The sequence below is a fragment of the Neopsephotus bourkii genome, unplaced genomic scaffold, assembly GCF_033783945.1.
Source record: "Neopsephotus bourkii isolate Nb327-2 ecotype Australia unplaced genomic scaffold, CSIRO-AGI_Nbou_v1 NB_923, whole genome shotgun sequence".
Classification (NCBI taxonomy): Eukaryota; Metazoa; Chordata; class Aves; order Psittaciformes; family Psittacidae; genus Neopsephotus; species Neopsephotus bourkii.
The window spans coordinates 1,814,206-1,840,244 of record NW_026901417.1 but is presented as its reverse complement, the minus strand read 5'-3'; the positions used below and the strand labels follow the sequence as shown (position 1 = coordinate 1,840,244).

Genomic DNA, 26,039 nt, shown 5'->3' with positions numbered 1-26,039 from the left:
TTCTGCTGGTGATTTACACACAGAAATATTGATGATTATCAGGCCAGCATTTTACTCCTCCCCCACCTTCTTTTTCAGTAGAAGGAAGAACTCTGTTTCCATGCAGAGTTGCCAGCATCATGAATGGTGCTACAAACCAGAAGGCATGAAGGCTATTAAAGAAGCAGTTTGGAATACCTACATCTGTAATGCTATAATGTGCTTTATGGCGGGTGGAAGAACGGATGCCGGCTTAGCAGGAGGCTTGCAGGAGGTCACTTCTTTATCAGTAACACAACCACGAGTGGTCATTTCCTTTAAACCAAAAACAAGCTAAAGGAGGAGGATGGAAAGGAACAAAATGAAGAAAACCAAGAAAATCCAAAAAGCAAATAGTAAATGTCATGTTATTCTACCAGCTCCTGACTGTTTTTAACCCCATTCACCATTTCTGCATTGCTAGATCACGTAGGCATCAAGTGGAAAATTACAAGTATTACTATAATTACTCCAGCTTTCCTTTGCCATAGGGTTTGAGCACAGATGCCTTACATAACCAACTGAACCTCATACTGGCTTAGTACCGGGTCCACAATGTGCTCAGGGTTCAGATCCATTTTGCTCGGTTCAGCTGCATGTTGCACCGTTGCTGCAATACACTGCCTGGTCTGAGCTATGCTGCTTCCACTCCTTTGTTCAATTTGGAACAGTATTATCAAACTTTAAAATCTCTGCCTGTTATAGAGGCTGCAGTGCTTAAATGTGCTAAGTTATAAATCTAGGCAATTGCTATTCAGTTGGAAATAAGATGCCTATTCAAGCTTCTTTTGGTGTAGAAAATGACAATCAGTTGTATCAATAGTACAAAGGAGTCTGAAGTACAGCTCTTGTGCTACAGCTTCATCTGTGACTAATCATCGATTGGGAAACTACCACAAGACATAGGAGTCTGTTGTGCAGTGTGGGATATCTAGATAGATGCTTGTGTGAAGGACATGTGAAATACTTGCTATGTATATAAACCTGGGAAACACTACAGTGCTCATCAGTGGAAACAGTAAACAGAGTTGCAAGGAACCACATTCATCTGTAAGCAGTTACTTTTCACTTTCAGGAATCTAATCAGAAAGTTCCCAGTTTTCCCTCTCTGTGCCTAGCGTGCAAAAATTCCCACTGTGCTCTTGAAAAAACCTTATGAAAGCCCAAACCACTCTGATAGGATATAGAAGCATCTGTCAGCCAGACCTCATTGTATGTTAAGCTTTCGTGTTAACTAGTTATGGCAACAACATAGCTACTAGCCTACCAGTGGCTCAGACAAAAAGAAATAGCACAATCAATCCTTCTAGCATCTTCCATACAGTGGTTTGTTGCATGTAAGCCAACATTACCTGGTGAAACAAAGATTCCACATTAAAATTTCACAGAAGTACAGTATTGTCAGAATAATGTTTTTACCTCCCAGAGGTGCTGATTAAACATTAAGCAGGTACAGACTGCAAGAAAATGATGGGGTTTCTTTGGTACTATAACATCCTTTGCATTAGCTTTTTGTTTTCACGGGTATCACTGGGGAAAAGAAAAAAAAAAGAAAAGAAAAATCTCTAGCTTCACGCTTTTGAAATGGTCTTTGGTCATGATAAGGGCGTCTGATTTTATATGAGAAGAATGGAAGGTAAAGTGGATGGAGAAAGGAATGAGTGACAGCCAACATCTCATGCAAATCAGAACAAGGAAATCATAGTTATGAATAAACACATCAGATGAAAAGATGCTTAGATATTAGTGGTAAGCAAATCTGACCACAGTTGCAGTTGCATGTATCAGCCTATTGCATATCCATACAAAGAATACAGATATGAATATGACTTTATATTCCTAAGCATGTACACTCTTTTACATGATATCTTCCTGTGTGCAGCATTCCTACAGCTATTTCTGCTGTAACACTCATGAGGCAAACGTGAGTAACTGACAGCTACAGCAGCATTAGGGCTACAGAGCATGAAATACAAAACCAAAGGCAAAAAGCCCAGCAGAGTAGGAAGCCTTCTCCAAGGGTGGGCTGGTGAGCTCTCCTCAGACTGTAAATGAACTTGCATGTTCAGGAGTGGTGTAAACAGCTGAGTAACCTGAATATTCATCTGATACGCTCCGAGTTGACAACTATAAGGTGCATGGTATTGGTATAAGGCATCTAGCACCTATAGAGACAGGCTGAAGTACTAACAGGTTTGTTTAGAAAGGTGTGTTTGGAAAACTCTGGGAACAGACTGCTCCTCAAGCAAGAAACCAGATGATGAAACTTACTGTCTCTGAATGCTGTTTTACCTCCGAGCCTTGCTTTGTACATACACTACCTGGAAGGCCACTGAGATACTCCAGGCCATACCAAGCAAGAGGCTCAGCAGCTCAAGTACAAGACTATGAGCATCCAGGCCCTTTTGGAACCCACTCTAGGCTGTACCACTGTCTCCTTTACTTTGTCCTTCACACCTGACATAAAACCTGTATTCAAACGATCACTAACAAATATACCTCGTGGAATATGCAGCTTTGAACTAGAATATGTTGTTTTTAAGGCTCTACTTTAGGAGGCAGGAAGGGAAAGGAAGTCAAACAAACCAATTACAGACTTCACTGGGATCTTTACTATTTGTTTCATTTCCAGACAAAAATAACTCAAAAAGAGCAAACACAGGAGGCATATGGGCTAACTGGAACACAGACAAATAACTAACTGGGAGGACATGATATGCTCAGGCTTCCTAAGACTTGGCTTGTAGTCGAAGTATGCAAGATAACTTCTATTATTTCTGTCTATTTTGAACATTGTAAAATGAGCAAGCAAGGGATTACTGCAATAGCTGCAGTTATTAAAAATGCATTATTTCCCTATTAACAATTCAAAACAGATGCCAAAGATCGTCTTGACTAGAAATAAAACTGCTGGAGTGAATAAAACATCCAGCAATTACCTAAGAGCGAATCAGAGCTGCTCTGTATCACTGTAGTGCAGTCATTAAGTGCTGCTTTCTGAGCAAATTTAATTTTTAATTCTGGGCTGCAAAATTAATCCCTCTGTGCATCTTCTAAATAAAGCTTCAAAACTGCACTTAGACTGAAGCATCCCTTTCTGTTAGCTCTGCTTCTAATGACTTCTATTTATAAACTGATAAATGGGAAGACTAAAAGCTAAATTTAATACTATTACATGCATGTGGAAATTGAAAGCCCAGTCTTGTCAATGTCCTAGTAGCTGATTTTCATTCACAGCAATAGGATTCCCAGGTAGAGGTTGCTCACAAAGCCAGGTGCATAATTTGTACTGATAGTTTGAGATTATAGATGTAGTGATGGCAAGGTGCAATATTCAGTTTGGATACAAATATTCAGTTTGGATTCAGTATCTGAAGGGGGCCTATAAAACTGTAGGGAGTGTAGGTACTCTTCATTAGGGACTGTAGAGACAGGACAAGGGGTAACGGGTTAAAACTTAAACAGGGGAAGGTTAGATTGGATATAAGGAGGAAGTTATTTACTGTAAGGGTGGTGAGGTACTGGAATGGGTTGCCCAGGGAAGCTGTGAATGCTCTATCCGTGGCAGTGTTCAAGGCCAGGCTGGACAGAGCCTTGGGTGATATGGTTTAGTGTGAGGTGTGACTGCCAATGGCAGGGGGGTTGGAACTGGATGATCTGAAGGTCCTTTCCAACCCAAACTATTCTATGATTCTATGGTACCACAGCCTCAGAAATCCAACTTGCGGGTAAACTGAATTCCTAACATGAGGAAGACTCCAACAGTCTGGTTCTAACATACCACTGCATTTGTGTGTAGGGTACTACTTGAGACATGTCCTATCCTCCTTTCCTAGAAGAGGCTGGCTGCACCTTTTCCATACTCCTAACTAAGGAGCTGAAGACAGCTCCAGCCCTGAGACTTCTCCAGGCTGCACAGCCCTCGTTCTCTCAGCCTATCCTCACGTACTGTGGCCTCTGGATGCCTTGATGGCCCTTTCCTGGGCTTGCTGCAGTATTCTGATGTCTTTAAAAAAGCCAGATGCTCCTGAGGAGGTTTCACAAGTGGTGACAAAAGGGAGAAATGCCTCTGTCAGCCTGCTGGCACTCTGCGGCTGGCCACTTTGCACAGGCGCACTGCTGCTCATTAATATCTTTTGCAAAAGCTCATCTTAATCCCAAAGTAACTTGGGTGTTGGGCTGGGGGAAAGAGGTAAGTGGAGAACAAAATCATGTCTAATCCTTGAACCGCCGCAACAGCAGAGCTCATGCTGCTGGTAGACCTGATAGCCATGAAAGGGGTAAGGGAGATATTGAGCTCATTAAGTTTCCTGGCAGCCAATGGCCAACCCATTGTTTGCTCCATCACCATTAGGTGGGGGCAACACTACTGTCTACGCATTGTAGGAAGTTCTCATATCTCCACCAATCCCAGCTGAGTTATGGCTATATATATACATATACTTGGAGAATTTGAGACCTAAGCTTCCTTGACAGCAAACAAGGTCAACAACAAGTTCCTTCAAACACCCCAATCCTTAAACAAAAGCTGAAGGTCTTATGGGCTTCTGAGGTGGGCTGATGCCAACCTCATGAAGTTTAACCATGCCAAGTGCAAGGTCTTACACCTGGGTCGGAGCAATCCCAGGCACAGCTACAGGCTGGGCGGAGAAGAGATTCAGAGCAGCCCAAGGAGAAGGACTTGGGGGTGCTGCTCGATGAGAAAATGAACATGAGCCGGCTTCAGTGTGCGCTTGCAGCCCAGAAAGCAACCGTATCCTGGGCTGCATCAAAAGGAGCGTGACCAGCAGGTCGAAGGAGGAGATCCTGCCCCTCTACTCTGCTCTCGTGAGACCTCACCTGGAGTATTGTGTGCAGTTCTGGTGTCCTCAACATAAAAAGGACATGGAACTGTTGGAACAAGTCCAGAGGAGGCCACGAGGATGATCAGGGGACTGGAGCACCTCCTGTATGAAGACAGGCTGAGAAAGTTGGGGCTGTTCAGCCTGGAGAAGAGAAGGCTGCGTGGAGACCTCATAGCAGCCTTCCAGTATCTGAAGGGGGCCTATAGGGATGCTGGAGAGGGACTCTTCATTAGGGACTGTAGTGACAGGACAAGGGGTAATGGGTTAAAATTTAAACAGGGGAAGTTTAGATTGGACATAAGGAGGAAATTCTTTCCTGTTAGGGTGGTGAGGCACTGGAATGGGTTGCCCAGGGAGGTTGTGAGTGCTCCATCCCTGGCATTGTTCAAGGCCAGGTTGGACGAGGCCTTGGGTGATATGGTTTAGAGCAAGGTGTCCCTGCCCATGGCAGGGGGGTTGGAGCTTGATGACCTTAAGGTCCTTTCCAACCCTAACTATTCCATGATTCTATGATTACCCAAATCTGCATGTTGTTTTATGCATTAGCACTGTAAAAACAGTTCATGCTCTGCAGATTCAGACACGCTTTGGGCATTTATTGTTTATTGCACAAAGGCAAAAAGACAAAAGAATGTAGAGGATTTTAGGATTTTTTAAGCACAAAGTTATGCTGCTCTAAGTTTAAATTGCAGAAGAAATACTACTGATAAAAATAACAACCTATATGAAGCAAAATATTGAAACATTCAAGAAACATTCCTATAGGAAGCTCTCTAACAAAGTCCTTAGAACTAAAGCATTATAAGTTCAGACCAAAAGAAAAAGAAAAGCCTCATTTAAAAGCAAGTGGGGAATATAATAGTGTTCAGACTCCGCTCCTCACAGGGAATACAAAGTTCTCTTACAACTCAACTATGGATTCACTACCACCAAAGAAAACCAAAAGCTCAGATGGGAGGGAAAAAAACCCCAAACATACAAACAGATGCTGCAATGTAAAACAACAGGATGAATCCAAACATGCATGGTTAGAGATAACTAAGAGATGACAGATTCAAATCACAATTATGTTTATGCATTTACAGATTTAGGATTCATTCTTTGTTTTTGTCTTTCCTTATTACCAGTGTAAAGTGATTTGATTTTTCAGCACCAGACTTCCAATATTGTGATATTAATATTATTCATGAGCTGGCAATTATCACTGAGTTAAACGCTAACAGTACAAGTAAAAATTAAAGACAATGTTTTCATAACATGCACAATTGTGGAACAGTTTTCACATTTCTAATTACATTAGCTGTCCTTCCACACTTCTATAAGATTAATTAAACACTGGCACTGACAATGTATTGTGCTAAGATGCAGAATTACTGCTCTCCACATTCCAAAGAGAACTTGGAAAACACACAGTTAAGACATCTATGTTAAATGGAGCATTCTTAGCTGGAAAAGATAGATATCTTTTATACATTCAGGGCAGACTGTTTGGCATCAAGGCCTGTATCTGCCTAAAACCTCCTTACTTCTACTCCAACCAGAAGGCAGTGCTGAGCCTCTGGCAAATCCATGCCTTTAGCCTTCAGAGTGCCACAATGCATGGCTCACCTCTCACTCTCTCAGGAAATAGTTTGAAGTTAAAAAAAGCGTTGCTCAGAACAACATCAGTATCCCACATAAACTCTATAAGCATTTCATGTGAGAACTAAACCTACAACTAGCTTCTTCCTACCTTTCAAAGAGTCTAGGGGATGTGCCTCTTAAAGCACATGAAACTCATTTTACTGAGTAAATTCATTCAGGAATGGCTGAGAGAAGTGAACAGAACTCTCTTAGGAGATGTTAAAAATGGTTGGCATGTTTTTCTAATCCTTTTTTTCCTTTTAAAACTTAAGCTGTTATTCCTTTTCTGATGGAGAATTGTAACATTAGATCTCCCTTCAACACCAAAAAGTGGGTGGACCATATCTACTCTTACCTGTACTCTGAGTGTGTGGCAGGGACAGCTAGCTGGGTATGGTACAATGGAGCTGGACAGCAAAACTGGTGCAAAGTATTTAAAGACCTACGACACAAGGAAAAACACAAAGTCAAACCACCAAGTGTTTAGAAAGGGGCTTCTGAGGGAAAAGCGGATACCAATAGTTGAAATTCATGAGAACTTGGAATGAAATTTGATGTACAGGTGTCAGTTCTGAATGCCAGGAAATAAAGAGGGAAGTAGTCCCATGGCTTAAATATACATATCAGGAATGATGGTGATGAACTGTTGCGATGAAGAATCAAAGTTTTGTTGCAAAATTAAGATCAAATGCCAATTTAAGACTTTGGGTTTGCTTTGCCATGCGGAACTGCGGCAAAAGCTAAACACTGCGGGATAAAATTCCTATGGAAATGAAGCTTCAGACTTGCATGTTACTCTGCACCAGTCAAGCTGTTTCTTTGTTAATGAAATTACAAACACAGTTCTTAGACATGAGGAGGAACAATGCGATGAACATGGACATCAACTTTCTTCAAGCCCAGCAATTAGAACCAGATTGCAATATGCCACTTTGAAACGTGGAAGAATCTAAGTTTCACCCAACTTTTAAACAATAGTCTGTGATGTGCAATTTAACTGCTGCCATTTGTTCAAATCACGGAAAAATTACACACAAGCTTTAAAACACAAAAACATATTCCATACCCTAGGTCACCACTTGTATTGTTTCATGGAAAACAGAGCTGCAAAACAAGGTACTGCATCTGAAGTAAGGCTTAGGTGAGCTTTATGCCACACACAATACACTTCTCAGCAATTTTGATGCTTGTGCCTGGAAACATTAAACAAGGTTTAGCACAGTAAGTCCTCCATGATGGAACCACCTTATCGGATTTCTTAAGACACAGCATCCTTCTAGGAAATCATAAAGTATTCATCAATATTTCCTGGCTCTTAGAGCGTGCACATGTGGAAGAAGTCGCCATTAAACCGAAAATCCTCGTTTCGCTTGTAAGCATCCAAACCGACTGTTAATAGGGAGTGTGTGTACGTGTACATAAATGCATGTTCCCCCTCCCAGCTCTTGCTTGGCATCTTGACAAATGTTTCAGAAGATTGATTTTGATTCTTCTGCAGCCCTGAGGCTTAAAGTGAATCCTGTGAGGTCACTTTCTTATGAGACCAAACAGAATGGTTAAGCAGAAAAAGAATCAGGCTTTGCTCAGAAAGGAGTCAGTTGCTAATCCTTTGTTAAACACTCAAGGTCAGCCTGTTCCGATTTCTGTTGCCAACAGTGTGTCAGCAACTGCACAGCCAGGATGAGTTGGGATTTTCTGGTTAAAGATAGCAGCCGATTTACAAAGTACTTGTGCTTTTGGAAACAGCAGTGCAACACAACTTAGTGACAAGGCATCTTGCCATCATGGGATGTACCCTGCTAACACCTCACAGTGCATGCTCTTTGGTGGCATCTTCAAACCACTTGGTAACATGGCCAATGTTCCTGAAAGCCTTGATGGATCATGACAAAAGTAGTTCGAACACACAAAACCTGTATTTTCAGACAAGAAAACCACCATATTCACACAAGTTGCCCCACACAATTCACAAAACCAGGCTAGTACTACTAGTGTGCGTTGCATGACAAGCTGATGGGGGAGAGGGAAAGCAATCACACTGATGAAATCACTGCTTCCTGCTCTGGAAATACCTGGGGTTTGTCAGTAGAAGCAAAAGGAGAAAATCAGTATAAGAACGTCCCAGATCCCTTCCCACCATTCTTTTTGCATACAAATCTCTTTACTCTCATCAACAGTACCTCTTTATTCGGAGAATAAATCAGTAAACATATGAATGAATCCCTCTGGATTGAGTTCTGCTCAACAAAGCATTTTGAACAGAGCTTGTTCCTCACTACTCCAAAGAGAATCTGCCTACAAGGCTCCACAGATCTGTCCCACTCTGACTTCCCTAGGTTCCTCCCAACATCTGAATGGTCAGGAAGAAAGCTGTCCCTACAATCTCATCTTGCTCTCCTGCAGTTAAGGTTAACACTCACCTATCACGCAGAGTGGTTAGGAGCTCAGAAGGTTTTTTCAAGGGTGCAGTAGAAATGCAGAAATCCAGTCACCTTGGATAGCAAGTAAGAAGTGCCAAACGTTTGTCAAGTAGTAACTACACTGGCACTCTGTGTCATAGGTGCAGGTATGGAATAGCCAGTGTTCCACTGCAGGCTTGTAATTAAGTTACCACATATCATTGCCATGTTCAACAGGACCATCTCAGATGTCAAAGACATACATGGAATACATAAGGTTGGATTCCAGCCATCCCCTGCTTCAGTTTGAACCCATCACCCCTTGTGCTATCACTACAGTCCCTGATGAACAGTCTCTTCTCCAGCATCCTTGTAGGGCCCCTTCAGACACTGGAAGGCTTCTGTGTTTTTACACAGCATATGTTTCTGCATTGGAGTGTCTACATCTCTGATCTATGGTCTTCAAAAGATGATTTAAGATTACAAATGGTACACAGCTACTTCAGCACTAATACAAGACAAATGACTAAATTGATGAATGCTGCTTCTCACAACATCCCAGTGGACATTGAAGCTCTGCCATTTCCTGCTTCCAGGCCAGGCTTCTTCCAGCTCTCCCCAAGTACTCCCAGACAGGGAACCACTCATCAAGTTTTAAAGACAGTTCTTTTGAGAACAGACTAGACTTTCACAAACAGTAAAACATGACCCAAATCTAAACCAAACCCTTGAAATCACATCTCCCTCAGGGCACGAACATAATGGGAGAAGTCCAGCCATAAAGTAAATACGCAGACATGAAGTAGATTTAACTGTTCCTCTCTCTTCTGTATGAACCCATCATGTTTGCCATTAGAAACCACTAATTTTAACACTTTCGTATCCATCAATGAACAGAAAAGACCATTATTTTTATTCTTTCAGTACTACAGCCTTGCTTAGATGTGTGAATAAAAAGAAACAGATTACTGATCATCACATAAAGCTGCAACTGCATTCTCTCTCCCTACCCCCTATTTTCTCTTACAATCACCAACAAGCCTTCCAAACTCATCAGACTATTTTCTCAATATTGGTTTTAAAACAACTGGGAGAGCAGAACAGCAGGCTATTAACTTGGAATTGCTTTTGTTTTACCAGGCTATCATCCTCTTTCTGTTTTCAAGATGTCCTCTTAGGCTGGTAAGCACCCTCCTGGCTCCTGGCTGTGCTACAGGCTGTAGCAAGCCCCACATCTACCCAGGGACATACTGAGCCTAGAGCAAACTCATCCTCTTAACTCAGCACAGCACATGTGCAGGATATGGCATCCAACCCTTCTTTATTTTGCTACCGCTTCATTTGAAGCTCGTGTAATAGCTGGGACAGCATTATTAAACCAACACTGCCTTAGAACTGCTTCGGACAAAACCCATCAGCTTTCAGACAGAAGGGACTGAGAGATGCTTGCCTCACAGATCCATGGTGAAAGTGCATTGGTACAGACCAGAGCTGGAAGGAAAGTTGTCTCTTGATGAAGTTAACGGTATGGCTGATGACAGGAGTCTGCTAGGTACATTTGTTCACCTTAATCGCTGTGTTTTCTTACAGCCACATTCCTTCATACACTGCTCCTCTCTTTGTCTGAACTGACAATCTGTTCACCTCCATCTGCCAGTATTCGTCCTTTTCTTCTGGCAAATTTTTCCATCAGGTGCTGTGTTCCATGAGGATGTGCAAGCACTAGGAAAAATTTATACCAGCATAGGCTCCTACACTGCCTCAGGCACTCTGCATCCTTGGTGCTAGTTAACACATTCTGGTTTTAAAATAAATCAGCTTGTAAATAGCACAAGTGGCAGACAAGTTCTATATAAACCTATTCAATACCATGTGAGGTAGCTAAGAATGATTTGTTTGGCTGGATCCATGCCTACAAGCTGATGAAAGGAATACTTCAATCTCTCAGTATTTTATCCTGATGAAGAACAACATTATTTTCCATGTTGAAAATCTTCTTTCTCATGTCAATTCAGAGTTATGGCTACAGCTGAGATTAGAAAAGACTGCAGGTAAAATCTAGGAAATCTGTCCTCATTTAATAAATCTAACAATAGCTTTATGAGAAACAAAATGTGAAGAAGAAGTCAGGAAAAACTTCTTTACTGTGAGAGTGCCAGAGCACTGGAACAGGTTGCCCAGGGGGGTTGTGGAGTCTCCTATGTTGGAGATATTCAAGGCCCGCCTGGACAAGTTCCTGTGTGATGTACTCTAGGTTACCCTGCTCTTGCAGGGGGGGTTGGACTACATGACCTTTTGAGGTTCTTTCTAACCCTTGGGATTCTGTGATTCTGTGAAATAGAATCAACCTGACCTCCAAATAGGTCACAAACAGTAAAGGTTGCAATAATATAGACTCATATTGACTCCAGCTAAAAGTTTGCTTATTGCTATGTTTCTCAACACTTTAGAGAGGCCTCCAGAGTCAGCACACTGACTGAGCCAGAAGTCAACTTGATGTTTGGAAGCATCGCCCATCAGAGAGAACAGCAGACAGCTTTATGTGGCCACTTCCATAACCACCTCATGGGCCAAGTTTGATTGTGGTTGTCTGCGGACATGTCCACTAAGGGGTGATTTAGCAGATGATTCATTCACATCTCCAAGGACAAATTCACACTGTTCTGACATCAAAGATACTCCTTTCACTATGCGGATCTTCACCCAAAATACACAGGACAGGATGGTTTTGGCTTTTGAAGTAGCTGTGAAGAAAATGTTCTTTTTTTCTTTCCTATTTAATTGATCCCACTTTATGCCCAGCAGCAGCATCAAGAATGTCAAGGAGAAGCTGTGGTGGCATACAGCAAACACTGTGGTTTTTCACAGTGTTTTTGTTAATTACAGTCTTCTCCCCAAACACTGTTTTGAATGGCAACTATACAATATTAAATGCTCTTATTACTTTTATGGTTGCATATGTAAAAGGCTTGCAGTTCACATGTACTTGGCAGAGATGGTCATACACCATAAGAAGACTATAACTAATCCCTTTATTCCTATCACTTCCTTTCAGCAAGACGGCTTTCTGTACACAGCTTCTTGGACACCAAAGCATGGGAAGGTAACAATAACTCCTGGCAAGTAAACATCAAACCTTGCACTGCAGTCTGAGGCAAGAAAACTACCCAGACATCATGAAGTAGCACAACCATATGTTCTAGACCCGCTATGTTGGCATCTTCCTCCTTCCACTTGTGTCCTCCCCGTCCCATGCAGGAGCCACACAACATAGTTAAAAGCATTATAGAATAGGGGTTTGTATTGATAGAAATTAGAGATAGTTTCACTAGATACCAAGGATGCTCAATAAAATCTGCAGTTCCAAGAGATCAGTGCAGGTAGGCTCCAATTCAGACTGTTGAATGCAGAAGATTTGGTTGTTATCAAAATGACTAAATATCAGCATTTGTACATGTTGCAGTGTAAATGCAAACTGATAGGTCCTTGTTCTGAATAATACTACCCTTTCTGCATTTCCAACTCAAGCACCCACAGCTGGGCTTTCAAAGGAATGATTAGGCACGCTTTCCCTGTCCTCTTCTCCCTCAAAAGGGCCTTCAAAGAATTATCATCTCTTTGGAGAATAAAACGAGTACAGGCACAGCATACTAAACAAGAATCAGCAGCTGGTTTTTCCCATCCTAGAACACAATGCTTATTAACATTGTAATTCTTTTAAAACTAGTTTTATACACTTTTTGGGTTTCATGACAATGAATTATTAGCCACACAAATAAGCAAGAGGTGATTCTTTTGCATCCAAGCCATTGCACAGTTTGTAGGCAGACTCCAATACAGGGTTAGCTGTAACTAGGGTGAGTTTAATTAAAATTGTTAACGTGTAAGACACTTACAATTGGGAGCATTTATTTCCCTTCTGATTAAGTCTCACTACAAAGCCATCTCTTCTGAATAGTGATGCACAATAATTTACAGCACACACAAACCACACTTGCATCATTTGTGCTTACTAGTCACTTACAAAGTCTCTAGAAAACAACCCCACACAGTCCAAACCCAGAAATAAAGAGCAGAGACATGAAGCTGCATGAGACAGCAGGAAAAAATCCTGTAGATTAAATCAGAAACCTGACAGATTCACTGCATCTTTTTTGCATTTCCCGTGTCACTCAATTAGGTCCCAGAATTACTGAAGAAACATGAACTCTTATTACAAAATACAGCCACTGTTGCAGCAATATACAGTAATATTATAGCAAAATACAGCAATAATTGCTGTAAAACTCAATCTAACCAGTGACACCTATATGTATCAGATTTGAAGCTCAGCAAAGAGGAAAAATAGTAACCTAAAAAGAATGAAATTACACAGCTAGAGCACGAGAGACTCACAGCAAGACAAATCCTATTACTGGAAACAATGGTACATGACATATGTTCTGTTCAGTGCAGCATCTGAAAACCCACTTTTGCTAATCCTGGTAGTTTGACAATTTATTTAGCTTTTTATAGAACAGCAACAAGCTAGCTTTTTATGTTTAAGATGTACAAGCAATATACTTTTTAAAAGGCAGAAGTCCTTAGCATATACGTTATTAGAATATTGACAAATCTATATCATTTAAGTTTTCATCTCAAAACTTACTCATGCATTAAAGAGCTGGTGCATTTAACTGTTGAACATCCGTGTTCAGTATTCAGAATGATCAGTTTTAAAGACCATGAAGATCTTGTATATGTAGGTTCTAGAGAGTCAGTTCTACAAAAGCCCCCAGGCTTACATTTTCCTTGTTTTCAGTCAACAGCATCAACTTTCTTAAACAGGAGTTAAAATACAGAATGACAGGAGAAGTCACAGCTCATCTCTTGTTTTCCACAGCAACGTGCTGAGGTAGGTAAAAGATATCAAACGTGAACAGAAATACAGGACAATACTGTACAAGATGGGCATATAAATAAGACACTGTTAAAGAGAGGAGCCGACAGAGACGAAATATTCCTTAACACCACACTGTAAGCACTGTAAGAAATTCTGTCTCCTGCTGAGAGTTACAAAATCCCCAAATCCCAGCACTTCAGTTAAAATGGAGTCCAACACAAACATTACTACTTCTCCCTTGTCTAAACATATGGCACTATATTCAAAGCTGATGCGTGTATACTGGAAGGCTACAACCTGTTTTCGAAGTTCAGTTTTCTTATTTCAGCTGCCTAAGTCTATTTATTTTATTTTGATTTGGAAACATTTCAGCTTAAGCAGTCACACCATCACTGCAAGCCAAAAGGCTAAAGGAAACTTCAGAGGATTTTAATACTCTTTCAATATTCATTTAAGTAGTTTATTCTTGAACAGTTAAACTTACTGTGCCTGCGTGTGGACAGTGCTACTGCATATGAAGCAGATTTACTCAAATTAGGACCCCCACAGGCACTATTAAAATAACTGCAGAAGGCAGCAGATGACAATCACAATTGCTGAACATATGATCTTCTGGCAGACCTAAATTTAACCCTAAAGGGAGAGGATCTTTACCCAGGGTTCAGAAATGCAAACAGCAGGTACAGCCATTTCAAAGCACTGGATTAGAAGTGAACCACTGATGGCAGCAAGGGTGGGTGGCAGAGGACAACTTAACTGCAGGCTGCTGTCTATTTTGTTCTGGATTTCCCCTGGGGTGGACAGCACTGCAGTGTGGCTTAGGAGAAAGCTCACAGTACGGGTCATGTGGAACCACTAGGATTCAGCTGAATAAGGCCACCCAGTGTGGTTCCCATACAGACCCTGATGCTGACACCACAAGCAGTACAAAAACTTCAGCATCGTCCTTCCTGGGGCTACAAGTGGATAAGCACTTAGCTCTTCTGCCAAACGTGACAACTCATGCAAAGAGCTGCTGCACTGCATTAAATGAGTGAAATATTAAACTCCTGCTGTGCTGACTATCATGTTTGGGAAATCAGTCAAGTAAGTAACAAGCAATTAATGCATCTTTAGATTTCCATTAAGCATACATACAATGACAACAAAACCACAGCGATCTTTTGCTTTATTGATATTATATTGCTTAAGACTGCATTCCATATCCAGGTACCAGTATTTATGTCTTTAAAAGACAGATTACACTTTAATACGACAAAGCATTCAAACAAAATGGAAGAGAGATTCTTGACTCATCATAGACAGAATTCCTAGCATCCTGCACTGATGCTTCTATGCAAAATGGGGTTTTATTTGTTATTCTTTTCACTCCTAAACATAGACTTGATTCACTTGATTAGGTTAAGTTTTTAAATACCCACATGCATAAACACAATCATCATCTGTGCATTTCTAAAATACAGATCATTCATCTGCCAAAAAGGTAACACCCTAAAAATGGTTCGTGGAAAGAAACCTACCAAACAATAAACTGATCACTACTCCCACTTCTGGAATCCTCAACACAGATACCAGAGACGTGATGACAGATGAAGAAGGAAAAGGTACTCACAAATAACACCTTCTGCAAGCCATCCTTGAAGGTGTTGTGGATTTGGTATTTATATTTTCTTTCACGCAATCTGAGGTAGAAAAGCTCTTTCTTAAGGAAAAAAAAATATTAAAAATCACATTCACAGCTTTTGCATGCTCATTCGAGATCAGCCCCGGTGGAACATCACAGAGAAGTAAGCTGGTGATGTAACCGGCATCAAACACCGCATCAAATAAACCCAAAGGCTCTACGGGGTTATATTTTGCAAAGCCAAAAGGTTTTTCCCAGAGAGGAGGTTTAGCAAGCACAAACCAGCCACACTGTTTTCACATTCCTGGCGGGCTTGCTTTCTGCTTCCAGAAAAAGTCCCAAATCTGTATTTATTGTTACAGTTTGTCACCAAGAAAAAAACAATATGCTTTCTCATTTGATATTTAGACTGAAATATAAAAGCACCAAATGTTGTATTTTCGAATGCACCATCTCTGTATGAACATTGTAGTACAGTCCAAACCAAGAAAAGGCCATTGGTCCTTTTATCTCCATGGCAACAGCAGCATCTGTGAAGACAAACCGTATTCCCTCTTCACTGCAAAGTCAATTTATAGTCGCATATTATGACACAAACTCATAAGACAGCAAAACTAATCAGCAGCTAGGAGAGTCAGGAACCAAAGTATGAGATTAAGCCCTTGCTCAAGAGAACATTCTCCTGCAAGTTCTGTTTATCACTGTGAAAATTACCAAATGAATAACCAAATCAAGCTGCTCCTTTGAGGTGAGCCAGGTGGGGAACTTGTGAGCTTCCCGCTTCAGCTAACAAGGACAGTTGCTGAATATTTCATGGAATTAGAGTCTCTAAATCTCCACTTATACCTTCTTAATAGGGGAGACAATTAAACAAAGAAAAAAAGACTGACAAACTATTACTTAAATATTACCTTTTCCTTTCCCAAGCCTTGCCATCATTAGCAGCACCAGCAGAGTGAGAAGCCTCACAACTGTACAAACTACTGCCCTCCCATTCTCTCCCCTCCACCCCTCTTTTTGCACCAGTGGTGCAAGTATTTCAGCAGCATCATGACTGCGCACTAACAGTCTGTATCTCCAGGACATGACCATACATACAGGCTTGGCGAGTCACCTAAACTTGCTTTTATTTTAGTCCTGTCTGCAGTGGTCCTTTGTAAAACACAAAAATTAACCAAAACAACAAAAATCCCAACAATAAAACCAAACAAAAAACCCACACTACAAAAATTGCCTTTTTATTTCCCCTTCCCTACTTCTTGCCCCACACCAATGCTCACCACTCAGTCCTTGCGTTATCAAGACAGCCAGGCTTCCTCCCTTGCTTCATGAACCAATAAAATGACCATCTGCTCACATTATTAAGTTAAATATATACCAGAACACACTGATCAGGGCAGCTCATTTGCCATGGTCAAGTGATCAGTTCATAGTTGCTTTATGGCCTGCTGTAATACTTCCAGAATAAGAGAGAGCAGGTGGTCAGCCAAATGCTACCTATCACAGCATCACCTCTGATGTTCCCCCAGCTACAGAGAAGTGGGAACTGTTAAAGGTGCTGCTAAATAAGGTAAATCTCCAAAACAAACCGAACAAAGAACAGGTCAGGCAGGAGTTATTCTGGTGATCTTTGGTCCAAACTGATTTGCAGATTAGTATCTTTTGTGCCAAAAGGTGCTCCTTTTTGGTCAGTCACCTGTCTAAAGCTGAAGAATGAACTTTACAACCTCCCATGTACCACCACTAAACTCCTACACAGATTCCTGCTACACTGGAAACCAATGTCAGAATTTTATGTAGCAGACATGCACTTGGGTTTACCTACTCAGCTGAACCTTCCATTGCACAAAAGCCAACCTGGTGACAATTTGTAGAACTGCCAGTTCACAGCCCTTGAATCTCATCACCCTGTGCTGGTGCTATAGCAATGCATTAGGAAACCATAACTAATGCGGAGATAAAAGCCCCAAAATTCTCCATTCCCCCACATAACTGGCCTGCACTGCATGGATCAACAGAAACTGAAGCACTATTCATTTTAAGACAGCTACATCTAAACATACACTTGACATAACACTGCCCCACACAGCCCAAAAAGTGACCTACACAGACTGATGTGGCAATTCCTAAATGGCTCCATCCATACAGTTCACAGAACATTTACTGTGAGCTTGACCCTCTATCTCCAACCCATGTGGGCTCATGGCATGGACCGGGCACCTTAGCAAAATGTCCTTGTTCCACAACAAAGCATGCATGCCTTGAATCACACACCCACACAACACCACAAGACATTATATGATTACCTGATAACTTTGGAAGTTAAATATCTTTTCCACAAGGATAATTCAGAGAAATACAGATTTAAGACAAGTGTTTTTTCTATTGCACTGAAGACAGCCAGGAGGTATCTTCCCTTGCTCTAGAGGAGCTTTCAAATTATTCAAATACTGCCTTATTTTTAGCAAATACCAAAGACAGAGCACTGAAGACATAGTGTGGTTTCAATTATGAAACTGCACATCACAGCCAAACCCCTCCAACAGCCATCAATGCATCACCTAAATGTCTACTAAGAAAATAAAACTGTCCCATAAAGAGTCCATATGTAAATTTTCCAACCTATTGTAAAGCCAAACAGCTCGATCACCACTGATGTATGCGAACACACACAGCCTTGCCAGCTTGGCCGCTGGTGGCTAGCACTGCCATGCAGAGGTGGAATGAAAAGGAAAGAATAAGTTATACAGGTAGTCAGCAAGGTGCTCTCTGGATGATAATCAATCCAGATCAAGAAGGAAACACTTCCATCAGGTAACTGAATCTACTAGTTCTGTGAAACCGTTAATCACTTAAGGCCAGTTTAGAGGGATAGGAAGGACAAGACTGAAAAGTCAAATCAACAAGCAAAAAGCAAAGTGCACAAGAAAGAAATGCTAATGCTCAGCTGCTGCAAGCATGTTGAATTCTGTCACCACACGGGTTTGGAGCTCATGCCCTCTGCTCCTTCACCCAGGCTTCCCATGAGAGTTCTAGGACAAGGTATGCCCAAAAGGAGGAACCCTGCCTGCAGCTGTTTCATCATATATGAAAGGTGCTTTAGTAATGTAAAAGCTATTCCTCCCTCTTCTGTAGTGAATGCCACTGAAACTTTAATTTTAGACAGGGTAAGACTCATGAAGCTTTTACAGCACATAGCACATTTTAATGTGTTTGGTACAAGTTTTCAGTTTGGCTCTAGTTTTTGTTTTGATGTGTCCAGATATAATGATAACTGAAAACCACACTATCTGGCTCTGAACACACCTGAGCTCTTATTGCTGTATTCAAGATAACAGACTAACTTGCATAGTCTGTTAAGCATGCGCTCAAGCTGCACTTTGAGGCAATATATCTTTAGTTCACTGTCTTCCTCAGTTCCCCCCTAAAACAATATGAAATTCCCTGATGAGCAAGCAAGGGATAAAGTCTGCCCACATTTGTACCTTAGCAGAATGAATTAAAATATTTTACATTTGATTGAATACTACGAAATGGAAAGCCAGTAACTGCACAGGCTATTTCACCTTAGCTACTAACTTAGAACAGAAGGCTTTCTTTTATAAGAAAACAATAGTAAGTAGAACAGAACTGGGAACATCAGTTTGCAGCTTTCCCTGCTATAAAGACTACCCAGCAGGATACTTGTACAGTATGTCACTTGATGCCACTGTGTGAAAAGACCAAGACATAAGATGACCAAATTTTTTATCCTAGTGAGTTTGCAGTCTAAAAGTATTAAAGCAGACTGAAATGACCAACAAGAACTCCCATGGGTTTCAGCAGGGTCAGCTCACCATCAGAAGTGTTCAGTTCTGCTAAGTCCAGCTACATTAATAACCTGCCAACATCAGTGACCTGCACAGCCAGTGAGCTGGTTCCAAACCCCATTTCTCTCTGCTGAGATTTCTGTTCCATTACTGCAAGTAATAAACAGATCACCTGAGCAACAGAAAAGAGTATCCTATAAGATAGCTTCTGCAGGATCACCACACCTTATGTACTGAGTTGTGATTCATAGACCAGATGACATTTACAGGTGAAAATCACTCAAGGCCTGAATTCGTCATTCATGAATTCATGGGCAGGGACACCTCACACTAAACCATGTCATCCAAGGCTCTGTCCAACCTGGCCTTGAACACTGCCAGGGATGGAGCATTCACAACTTCCCTGGGCAACCCATTCCAGTGCCTCACCACCCTAACAGGAAAGAATTTCCTCCTTATATCCAATCTAAACTTCCCCTGTTTCAGTTTTAACCCATTACCCCTTGTCCTATCATTACAGTCCCTAATGAACAGTCCCTCTCCAGCATCCCTATAGGCCCCCTTCAGATACTGGAAGGCTGCTATGAGGTCTCCATGCAGCCTTCTCTTCTCCAGGCTGAACAGCACCAACTTTCTTAGCCTGTCTTTATACAGGAGGTGCTCCAGTCCCCTGATCATCCTCGTGGCCTCCTCTGGACTTGTTCCAACAGTTCCATATCCTTTTTGTGTTAAGGACACCAGAACTGCACACAATACTCCAAGTAAGGTCTCACGAGAGCAGAGTAGAGGGGCAGGATCACCTCCTTCGACCTGCTGGTCACGCTCCTTTTGATGCAGCCCAGGATAAGGTTGCTTTCTGGGCTGCAAGTGCACACTGAAGCCGGCTCATGTTCATTTTCTCATCGACCAGCACCCCCAAGTCCTTCTCCGCAGGGCTGCTCTGAATCTCTTCTCTGCCCAGCCTGTAGCTGTGCCTGGGATTGCTCCCACCCAGGTGTAGGACCTTGCACTTGGCATGGTTAAACTTCATGAGGTTGGCATCAGCCCACCTCACAAGCGTGTCAAGGTCCCTCTGGATGGCATTCCTTCCCTCCAGCGGATCAACCGAACCGCACAGCTTGGTGTCATTGGCAAACTTGCTGAGGGCACACTCAATCCCACTGTCCATGTCAGCGACAAAGATGTTGAACAAGACTGGTCCCAACAGCGATCCCTGAGGGACACCACTCGTTACTGGTCTCCAGCTGGACATTGAGCCATTGACCACAATTCTTTGTGTGCGGCCATCCAGCCAGTTCTTTATCCACCGAGTGGTCCATCCATCAAATTGATGTCTCTCCAATTCAGAGACAAGGATGCCGTGTGGGACAGTGTCGAACGCTTTACACAAATACAGGTATATGACATCAACTGCTTTACCCCTGTCCATCAGTTCCGTAGCCCCATCATAGAAGGCCACCAAATTGGTCAGCCAGGATTTCCCCTTGGTGAAGCCATGCTGGCTGTCACCAAGCACCTTGTTGTTTTCCATGTGCCTTAGCATGCCTTCCAGGAGAATCTGCTCCAAGATTTTGCCAGGCACAGAGGTGAGACTGACTGGTCTGTATTTAGTCTCATGGCTTATCTCACTACACAAACGTGTACTCACAGCAACAGTGGAAAAATCCCAGCAATTTTTATGGGATATTTCTCAGTTATGGGAGCTGCTGGGGGTCCTGGGATGTGAGGGAAAGGATAAACTGCTGCGGTTTGTCCCGCTGCCAGCATGTGCTGCCCCACCATCAACCAAGTTATCACAGTGATAAAATATGCAAGCTCAAAGCAAACACAAACGTGTAGAAGGACCACCAGAATGCTTCAGGTCAGAATATGGTATTTACATTTTGAGTCCCATTTTGGAATATTTTTCATGAGTATCTGTAGCTCTATCCTGAAGCCTCTGCATTCTCCATACTATTTATTTTAGAAAGATGCCCCAAAGCTTTCATAGGAAGCTGCTTCTCGTTTTCAGCTTTGCTGTTATTGATGAGTTGATGAACATTTGTGCTAGTGTTGAATTTCCTTTGCAATACTAATTTTACCCCTGTACGTTCTGAGCTTTGTATATCCATGCTGGTGTGTTTATCTTGTATACCCTCCATTTACACTTGCTATAGTTAGAAGCTGTTATTTAATCTAATATTTTTCCCTGCTAATGTTTCTCACTCTTCTTCAGGGGCAACTGAAGGGTACTTTATGCCAAACAGGCAAAATGATGCCCCAGAAGCCTCCATTCCCCACTGCGCTGGTGTGTGCCACTTCCACACTATATACTGTTCATTTCAAGAACCACTTAATTTCTCCAGGCTTACCCATTTTTTACAGGAGATTAACTTGTTTCTTATCATCTCACTGAAAATACTGCCTTTTGCCACAAGCTCCATCTCCCTCTCTCAAATTAACATGCACTAAATCCCAGCAGGTTTTCTTCTGGAAAGTCCTTGTTCTTCCCCAAAACAAAGACTCTGCTACACATCAGTTCAGTAGCTGCTGAATTAGTTTACTGACTCTCATCATAAATAAAAAGAGCAAGTATTAACTGTTGCTGGCAGCAGAAAAGAGTTGTGGAAAAATCTGTATAATATCACTCACAATAAATACTTGTCTGTTTGTCCTCTGAAAGCTCTATTAAAAGTGTCCTTTGTTTTCTGCTAAGCAACTTATGCCCGAAGTCAAGAAACTGCTTCCTTTTAAGTTACAATTAAGCACTCTGTTGAAACAAGGTTCTAAATAACTATTTATGCCTCCTCCCATTATGCAGAACATCTTTTAAAAGGAAGCCTGCTAAAAAAAGAAAATCTACCCCACTCAAATTAAAATACTTCGCTCAGTCCTACCACATATTGCCACTTAAACTGCTTTCTATTAAATTGACCACCTTAACAAACCTCTTCATTAAGGATGCCTTATTTGACTACAGATGCAAATACACATGGTAAGTAGCTCTCAACACTCTTATTCTCCAGTCCCTTCTGGAATCTGTCTTGTGCCAGATTAGCCCTGTTCTTTGAGATGCAAACTACTCAGACTGCCCCACACTGCATGTGACTCCAGGAAAAGGATCATCTGAGTTCACTTAACCTGAACTCTTAGTTAACAACTTGGTGTATTTTAAGTGTAAGTATTAAAACATCAAGTTCCCTGGGCACTTAGTATGTCCACAAACGATTACAAACATATCTGTTATTTGCAGCACTTTTTTTTTCCCTGCTTGCCTTTCCAAGGTTTTTGCTTGTTGGCTTGTAAAGAAAAGCAGAGGCATGTGAATATGCTCGATACCTGATTGCTCCTGTGCACATACATACATGCATTTGATATACTTTTACAAGGCACAACTCTTAACGAGGTAGGAAAGCTTTACTTTATTTGCTCCATAACCAAGTCTAGTACATTTATTTCCAGCTCAAGGTTGTTTGTGACATAGAATGATATCTGCTAATGAGCAAGAAGAGCCATGGGATCTGCAAAACACTCATTAGTCAGAACCATTTCAGAAGACCTGCAGTTAAAAGCATCTGCCCTGCTCCTATCCACTTGTAACAAACACAAGGATGCTTGAACTACAAAGCAAAAGATGTGTTTAAAACTACAAAAGCTTAAACGCCCTCAAGCTAAAGTAACTCTTTATGTATTTTTCACTAGAAGTTTTAAGTGTAATCTACAGAAACCTTACTATGGTGCTGTTAACTACAGATCCAATAATCTTTAAATTGACTTGCTCACTTTCAGGTAATCCTGCACTGGCAAAAACCTGTGATGAAGAAATTCTTCTAGAGATATGCTGTGCTCAAATCTGCTACTAGCTATTGCTTTTACATCCAATTAAGAAATCTGAGTGCTCTGAACACAAGGTACAAGTTTCCTTAGTCTTTATATGAGACAGCCTGAAGTCTGCTTATTCAGGTAACACTGCTGTTTGAAATAACTAACCCTCTTCTAACAACTCAAAAGAACTGTTTTCAGCAGTTCAGCATGGTACCCGCACGTCCCATGAAATACAAACTCACAGCCTGTGCTTTCCAGCTCAGCACAGCCCTCTAAGTTAAGCCACAAGGGAACACTGCTGTTTTTGTGGTGTGGATTTTGTTTGTTTGGTTTGAGTATCATCAATTTAACACGTTTTAACATCATTAAGCATTTAATTACCAGAAACCTCATGGTCTCTGGCACAAATGCCAAAACTTTGAGAGTAATGATTTCTTAATAGCTACAGACTGCCCCATTGTAAGTATTCATGTGACAAATGAGTGAAGAAAACTTATTCTGCAAAATGAAACCACTAAAATTCCAGTAAGCAACATTTTGTGCTACTCTATGGACTCCATCACTCCCAGAACATAGAACGTGAGATTAATGTCAGGTTTACTTGGTTTTATATGCTAAATTATTTGAACAGCTCAAAACTTCTCCACAACTTCTGGACCACATGACCAGAACTCAGATAACATAATACCTGGCTATTACTTTCTGTGCGGAAAATACATTTTGAACTATGAAGAATTAGAATGGCCTGGTGAAAATCTGTGAGAACCTGACTGGATAACCCCACAACCGCAGCCACTTGTCACTACTTCCCTTCTGCTTCTCCCATCCACCTTTTCATATTACACATGCTCCTGACACACATGACGAACACTACATCAACTGAGGGCTTGTCTGACTTCTCAGCAAGAACAGATTCTCTTCCAAATATCAGACTTACACTCTACTTGGTTGCCCATAATTAGAACTATTACCCTGAGTGAGAATTCTCAGGATAAGAAGCAATTTTAAGACACACTAGAGGTTCCCAGGCTTTCCACAGCCATGCGTCCCAGATCAAATGACTGCTTTAAAAATGAAACAAAGCATTCTCCAGCAACTTTTGCAGAATAGCCAACTTCAAGCTTTTACTTAAAATTAAAGTTCAGATTTGGTCTCCTCGCCTTCATTTAGAAGAAAATTTCAGAGCCTGCAAAAGTCTCGGAACAGTTCCCCTAAAACTGTAGAAATATTTACCTCAGACACTTTAATGGACAATACCATAACTGTCCTAAACTTAAAAGACCTTGAATAGGCCTGTGAATGGAAAACAAATATAAAAGGAAGTCTATAAAGTTACAGGCTTGAGCATGCTTGAGTAACAGCTTAAAATACATAGGAAACATCCAAGGCTGAAGTATTTCAGACACACAAAATGTAAGCGCAGCAGCAGCAGGATACCTGGAGTAAAGCCTAGAAGCCATTGCAGACCAGGACTAAGCACAGTATTTTGGCCTGAGTCGCTGTTCTGGGCTTCCTAGTATCAGGTCACAGCTGCTGTCCTCTCTAATAAAATCATACGCTGTTAATGAATCACACTATTACAGCTATTTAGAAAGCAATTACTTTTCTTCAGGATTGGGCTACGTTTTTAATAGCTAGTTTTAATTCAACATGCATGTCTTCCCTTATTAATTACATAATGCATGCACAAAGTGTTAGTTCAGATCCATTCCATCATCCTTTGGACAATGGAGCTGAGAATGCAAAAGCAAGGAAAAATCCTGCTGTGCATGGACCTGTTAGTGGGTGAGGTGGCACATCCACAACAGTAAATAAGGAGCAGCAGCAGAATGAATGCTAACAAGGAGAATGTAATTAATGCCTGCACATCTTCTGGTGTCTAAGTGAAGCCATATCTGTCACTGTAAGATGTTTCACAAACATTAGCAAACTAATGGGCAATGTAATACATCATTTGAGAAGAGAGAGAAGAAAGAAGTGCCTGTCTGTAGCTCTGGATATCACAATTCACTGGACACTGCATGTGGTTTTGTTCTTCAATATAGATATTTCTGACCTAACCCAGAATTACAGTAATTCACCCAACAATTAACTCATCCAGGGCATCTTCTCAGAAAAGCATTTAATTGGGCTACAAGTAAATAAAAAGAGTTCAGAAGTATTTCTTACATCCTTTGTTCATATTAATGACGCATTTTATTCCTAGCTTTAAACTCCGTTCACTGCAGCTGCTATTCAATGGATTTTATGTAACACCCTGACATTGCCATTATTTGTTTCATCTTTTCTACATAAACATAAGCTGGCATTTCATTAGTATTTCTTAGCATTTATTTACTGTGAAACCATTGTAAATATTTGGTCCCTAATTGCTTTAATAAAACCCAGCTTAAGTATTGTAGATGGAGGAAAAATTGCAAATTAATGGCCATTTAATTATTTTGGCAACTAGACCCATGGCAGATTTCACAATAAGGCGCTGAGACTCAATTTTAGTAACAAGACCAGTTAGAATATGTGCCCCAGAAATATTAGCTAGACGTTCAGTGGATCAATTGTATTAATTAGACAGACAAGACTGAAGACAACTGATGTCAGCAAATCCATCAATATGTTAATAAAGACACCAATGCCACCTCTCTCCCCAGGGTAAATATAAACAGAAATCTGGTTCAGTCTTTCAAGGATGCATTGCTGACTGAAGCAGGAAGCTATCACAGTTCCATCAGCAAGCCTGTCATTTATTCACCACAAGCTAATAGGAAGACCTGAGGAGAGAACAGAAATCACAGAGGGGTCCCCAAGTCAGGGTGCTCATGGCTGTGGCAACTCCACTCTCCAGAAATGCTAGGGAGTGCCAGCTGCAGGACTAGCTGCCCTTGGGAAGTGACAGCGGTGGGACTTGCAAAGCAAGAACATACTTGTACCCTAACACATCGTGGTGGTTTGTTGAGGTTTTTACCCTCCCCTTTTTAACCAGCTTTAATACTACTGTACTACTGCCACACAGATCACCCCAGTGAGACCAAACAGGAC

The 26,039-nt window shown here is 41.3% G+C and overlaps 2 protein-coding genes across 8 annotated transcripts in view; one reads left to right on the top strand and one right to left on the bottom strand.

Annotated features, from left to right (window-relative positions):
• Positions 1–26,039, top strand: part of HDAC11 (histone deacetylase 11) — a 656,323-nt gene that overhangs the window by 309,797 nt on the left and 320,487 nt on the right. The gene's annotated exons all lie outside the window — the stretch shown is intronic.
• IQSEC1 (IQ motif and Sec7 domain ArfGEF 1) overlaps positions 1–26,039 on the bottom strand; it is a 335,931-nt gene that overhangs the window by 178,202 nt on the left and 131,690 nt on the right. For 4 of the 7 annotated variants that reach the window (XM_061357822.1, XM_061357815.1, XM_061357814.1 and 1 more), the window contains exon 3: positions 6,841–6,927. The exons of 1 other annotated variant lie outside the window; for it this stretch is intronic. In XM_061357822.1, the coding sequence (XP_061213806.1) occupies positions 6,841–6,927 (87 nt within the window). Of the gene's footprint in view, positions 1–6,840; positions 6,928–15,378; positions 15,788–26,039 lie in introns of those variants that run through there. 2 more of the 7 variants (XM_061357817.1, XM_061357821.1) reach the window with 2 other exon arrangements.